General features: G+C 42.4%; 1 protein-coding gene across 2 annotated transcripts in view; it reads right to left on the bottom strand.

Annotated features, from left to right (window-relative positions):
* The window catches only part of LOC137433753 (beta-galactosidase), a 119,834-nt gene that overhangs the window by 74,892 nt on the left and 38,942 nt on the right, over positions 1-6,000 (bottom strand). For both annotated transcript variants that reach the window (XM_068126031.2, XM_068126029.2), the window contains exons 3-5: positions 3,188-3,332; positions 2,133-2,193; positions 50-144 (exon numbers count right to left, since the gene is read on the bottom strand). In XM_068126031.2, coding sequence (XP_067982132.2) covers positions 50-144; positions 2,133-2,193; positions 3,188-3,332 — 301 coding nt within the window. The remainder of the gene's footprint in view (positions 1-49; positions 145-2,132; positions 2,194-3,187; positions 3,333-6,000) is intronic.

Raw genomic sequence — 6,000 nt, 5'->3', positions numbered from 1 at the left:
TTTGATCTTCTGACCATACACCAATGCAGTCCTAAACAAGAATGCACACCTGCACTGCAATGATTGGTCCTCCATTCTGGTACAGCCAGGGGTAGATCATTGGCAGGAGCACCGCCATCCAGCGATCCACAGCTGCCACGTAATCTTCACACGGGACAGTGAGGTCAGCATACTGTATTTCTCCAAATGAAATTGCAATCAAATAAATAATACGAGAATGTTTCCAGTAGAAAATAAAAATTATGGAGGAACATTGAATATTGTTGCAGAAATGATCCTTAGGGGGTTAAAGGTTAAAGTCTGCTCCCCTTCCTTCGCTTCCCTCTCTTCAAATGGTACCACAGCCGACTCCGCTCTGGAGAAGGCTGAATGCCTAATGCTGTCCCCAACCCCTCACGATTGGTACCCATCCTTCCCTGTCATACCCAACTGCTACTGAACTTTGTATTTTACACCTGAGAATGTGGAGAAAGTTCATTCAACCCTCGACTCAGACTCTTCTGATGGACAAGATGACATCAGCTCAGGTGTCCTAAAAACCTGCTGTGCACTCCTTTCTCAGTCCTTTTCACCCTATCATTTGTGCCAGGTAATCTTCCATCTGCTTGGAAATCAGCCAACATCACTGCCATATATAAAATGGTGCAAAAACTGATCCTCTTAACTACAGACCAATCAGCTTACTTCCAATCATCAGCAAGGTCATGGAATCCATCATCACAGATGACATAAAATATTTCCATTCCTCCACCAGCCTCATCTGAGATCATCAATTCGGATTCAGACCAGGTCACTCTACTTTGGACATGCTGCTTCTACTCTCCCAACAATGGATGGAGGACCTCGATATCAGACATGAGATCATGGCCGTCGCTCTGGACATATCTCGTGTTCTCGATACGGTCTGGCTTCCCGCCTTGCTCTGCAAACTCTCTGCCTATGGCATCCAAGGCCCACTCCACACACGGCTCACTAACTTCCTCTACTCTTGGAGCCAACGCATTGCTCTTAACAGAATCCTTTCATATCGTCTCCCTTTCAAGGCTGGAGTGCCCCAATGAAGCGGACTGGGTCTAGTCCTATTCCTGATCTTCATCAATGATCTCTCTGATTCTGTAAAATCCTCCTTATCCATTTGCTAATGACTCCACCCTGTGCCATGACATCCCTCATCCTTCAGACAGACAAACTGCAACCTCTACCCTCTCTTTTGACCTTCACAAAATCACACGGATGGTCAATCACTTGGATTAGGTTTTTCACCCTTGACAAATCTAACACTCTCACTCTCACTCTCTATCTCCGAAAGGACCATCTGGCAAAACCCTCCTAGATCTACTTTCTTAATCCTCAGGGGAGACAGGGGAGCCAGCCCATAGAGGGGAGAGCAGTACTCCATAAAGCTGTGGATAAAAGCCTTGTCGGTGGATAGGAGCTCAGGTGTGCCAAGGAAGGACTTTGTATGACGGAGGATGCCCAGTCGGCGGCTGGCTTTGGAAGCCAACTTTGAAATGTGGCTTGCCCAAGAAAGATCATGGCAGATAGTGAGACTGAGGAGTTTGAATGACTAAATTGGCATATATCATTTATTTAGTTGGATTTCTATATAATAAGGAAGTGAAACTTCAGGAAAGAGAAAAATTTTAAAAGTCTTAACCATCATTCTCGTATAGCAATGCAAATGCCCCGAAGACCCAAATGACCCTATAAGTCCCCCAAGACCCTTAAGACCACAATCTTATAGCTGAAACCACAATGGCTGCAAGGAAAATAAAGTTCTGTAATATAACGTCTGACCCAACATGCCTAAAGTCATCACATTGAGCACAACAGTCTTTGATAATGTAGTTGATACATTGGTAGTGGCTACCTCAAAGGTATTAGAATAATTAATAAGTTATTTTGGAGATACAATGACAAACTACAAGTTCAATTCTATAAGTTTAGTTTGATATTTTTTCACATTGGCAGCATGGAATCTAAGTGAGTATTTATTTAAATTCCGATTGTCAGTCTATCCAACCAACTTTGTACCCTCCCAAGTTAGCATCCATCTGACCTAGCCAACAATATATTTACCTGCCCATCTAACGACTCACTCTTCTATTGTGTACTGTATTTTAATGTAATACCTGCATCAGACGATCTAAGCCGTATGCTTGGGGTCTTGAGAAGCCAAGCTGGAAGTCCCCCCTAAGACAAGCAAATAAGGTTACAAGTGAATAAAGGTAACAATACAATTAAATAATGATTATTCTTTTCTCCTCTCTTTTTCTGCACTTCCCTTACATTCCCAAACAGCCCTTTGCTCCCTTATCATATTATAGGAAGCAAAACAGGCTTGCATACAGACAGAGATGGAAGTGGAAGGATGTGTAAATGGAAGGATGTGCAAATGGAAGGATGTGCAAATGAAAGGATGTGCAAATGAAAGGCTGTGCAAATGGAAGGATGTGCAAATGGAAGGATGTGCAAATGAAAGGATGTGCAAATGAAAGGCTGTGCAAATGGAAGGATGTGCAAATGGAAGGATGTGCAAATGGAAGGATGTGCAAATGGAAGGATGTGCAAATGGAAGGATGTGCAAATGGAAGGATGTGCAAATGGAAGGATGTGCAAATGGAGAGACATCATGTAAAATTGTGTAATGTGAAATTGCGTGATGTGAAATTGTGTAATGTGAAATTGTGTAATGTGAAATTGTATCATATGACGTTGTGTAATGTGACGTGTAATGTGACGATGTGTAATGTGAAGGTGTCATGTGAAATGTTGTCATGTCAAATTGTATCATGTGAAATTGTGTAATGTGACATTATCTCATGTGAAATTGTGTAATGTCAAATTGTGTAATGTGAAATTGTGTAATGTCAAATTGTGTTATGTCAAATTGTGTAATGTAAAGGTGTCATGTGAAATTTTGTCATGTCAAATTGTGTCATGTTAAATTGTGTATTATGTCATGTGAAATTGTCATGTGGCATTGTGTAATGTGAAATTTTCCAATGTGTGTCAAATTGCATCATGTGAAATTGCGTCGTGAAATTGCATCATGTGAAATTGCGTCATGTGATATTGCATCATGTGAAATTGCTTCATGTGAAATTGTGTCATGTGAAATTGTGAAATACGAATTGTGTAATGTGAAATTGTGTAATGACCAAAACAAAAACAGAATGTGACCCACCATGTCCCATTCCGCACATATGTATGGTCCAGGCCTCATGATGATCAAAAGACCTGTTTGATTGACTAAGGCAATGAAGTCATTCAAGTCCCCAAGGTTGGAATAGGTCCTGATGGTTCTCTCGTGGTAATTCCATGGTACATACCTATGACGGCATGGAGTTTAATTTAATTCTCCATCATTACGGTGAGCAGTTTTTGAGTCAGTTGAGGAGGGTGCGAGTTTATCAACATCGAAGACTCAGTGATCGATGATAAAGAAAAGCTTTTGATCAAGATGTTTGTGTGTATCAGTATTGTACCATCTGGGGATTATAAACAATACAAGATTATTGTATATCAATTTTAACATAGAAGAAAAAGACAAAAAATGTCATAGCCCCTGAGGTTTTAGTAATTTTGCTGTACGGAGTTAAAGCCCGCCAGTCGGCCATCTTTGGCCAGATTACAAAACAAAATCTTCTGCATATGTATACTCTCATGTATTGTCTTTGTGCCAAGTTTGAACAAAATCGGTCTATGTATATCCGAGAAATGGCTGGGGACATGTTTAAGTAACAAAATGGCTGCCAGTCGGCCATCTTCTATGTGATCTCGAAAAAAAAGACATGCACATGTAAGCCATATTTCTTTATCTGTATGCCAAGTTTAAACAACATTGTTAAATGCATGTCTGAGAAATGGTTGAGAATGTGTACAACATCGGGTTTGTTACAACTAAAATGGCCGTCAGTCAGCCATCTTTGATCGAATCGCCAAACAAAATGATGTGCTCATATATACCATCATGTATTGTCTTTCTTCTAAGTATGAACAAATCAGTCAATACATCTCCGAGATATGGTTGCGGACGCACGGACCCATAGACAAAAAGACCCAATCCATAAGCCCACGTTTTGGACTAAGTGCTAATAGACTAGCGTGGATCAGCTCGCTGCGCATGCCTCATCACACGTCGCGACAAAGGCATTGACTTGTTTTAACTCAGGATAATGACCTGACTGTACGTGAGTTGTTGTGTTATCATGATTTATACCGATCATATTACAAACATTTTTTTTGGACAAATTTATCTGTAATATTGGTGGATACTATTTATTTGTAATTTATTTGTACTCCAAAAAGGACCAAGAGGTCTAAAGCTCGAAATGGTCAAGGGTCCAAGCTGGTCTAATGGGTATGGGTCTAAAGTATCCGATGGGTCTTTGGGGTCTCAAGGGTCTTTGTGGTCTTTTGGGTCTTTGGGATCTTTCAGGTATTTTGGGTCCTCTGGGAATTTTGGGTCCTCTGGGTCTTTAGGGTCCTCTGGGTCTTTAAGGGTCTTTCTGGTCTTTTGCGGTCTTCAAGGTATTTGGGTATTCTGGGTGTTTTGGGTCTTTGTCTTTTGGGGGCTTTTTGGTCTCCGGGGTCTTTAGGGTTTTTTTTTTTGTTTTGTTTTTTTGTATACAAGATCGAGGCTCGTGTAAGAGCTAACATTAAACACAAAAAAAACAAACGGACACATAAAAAACATATAATAAAAGGGGAGGGAGACAATATGGGGAGACAGAGGGAAGCACATAAGTACAACAGTAGAGAACAGGGACATCGGGAGATCTGTGGGAGGGAGAGGGCTTGGGGGGGAGAAGGCATGGAAAAGGGGGGAGGGGGTGGGAGAGGTATAAAACACATGGACACTGCGAGGACTTCAAGGAAAGAAGTCGGTATTTCAAAAAAGTGGATCTGGGGTGAAATTAACAGGGGTAGAAAAGATCAAGGTTTTGGATAGGGGAAGAGAAGAGATGGTGGTGAACAGCTGTTTTAAAGACCTGGAGGGAGGAGTGGGATTGAAGAGAGTGAGGGAGTTTGTTGCAGAGGAATGAAAGAGCAAAGGTGAGCAGAGAGTCTTGATTTTGGTAGTTTCACCAGAAGAGGGTTGCTGGCAGATATTGTGCGACCTGTAGGAAAATTTGGGGGACAGAGCACAGACAGAGCTGGGTGAGCTAGGCAGGAGAGGAGTCGGTAGAAGACAGAAGGTCCACCAACCTGCCTGCGGTGGGTGAGTGAAAGGCCCTCAGAGTTAGCTTCATCGCGGGAGATTCCAATGATTCTGAAAGCTTTGGTTTCAACAGCGTGAAGACAAGCTACGTGTGAGGCAGCGTCACCAGCCCAGAGGGGAGAGCAGCATTCCATTGAGCTGCGGATGAAAGCCTTGTATGTGGTGAGGAGCTCAGGTGTACCAAGGAAGGACTTCGCACGACGGAGTATGTCCAGTCGGCGACTGGCTTTGGAGGTCAGCTTGGAAATGTGGTTTTCCCAGGAAAGATCATGGCAGACAGTGAGACCCAAAAGCTTGAGTGACAGAACTTCTTGGACAGGATTGTTGAGAAAGTAGATGGTAGGGTTGTCCAGGTTGTCCATTGTAAGAGTGTGAGATTTGTCAGGATTGAAAGACATGTTCCACTTGTTTGACCAGTCTGTGATTTTGTCAAGGTCTGTAGAGAGTGAGGAAAGAACTGGGAAATGGCCGTGTGCTGTGTGCAGGAAGGGTGTCGGAGTGAATTCCATACAAATTGCGGATATGGGATTTACATCCATCCATATCCGCTTGTAAATATTCCCCTATTTCCTCAATACTTCCCAACTATCCACAATCCCCCATTCCCTAGTCCCATTTTCTGTAAACAACACTCTGTAGACCCGACCTCCCCCTATTTCCCCCATTAAATGTCGTGCCCAGGTCCACCGCATCTCACGTAGACAACTATAGGACATCTTGCTAGTTATTCTTAGTCTATGTCAGTTAAGGATTCGTTTCCATTAATTCTGACTCTT

Source organism: Myxine glutinosa, chromosome 10 (assembly GCF_964187855.1).
Source record: "Myxine glutinosa chromosome 10, kmMyxGlut1.1, whole genome shotgun sequence".
Taxonomy (NCBI): Eukaryota; Metazoa; Chordata; class Myxini; order Myxiniformes; family Myxinidae; genus Myxine; species Myxine glutinosa.
The sequence above is the reverse complement of the archived record's forward strand: the minus strand, read 5'-3'. Positions and strand labels throughout refer to the sequence as shown.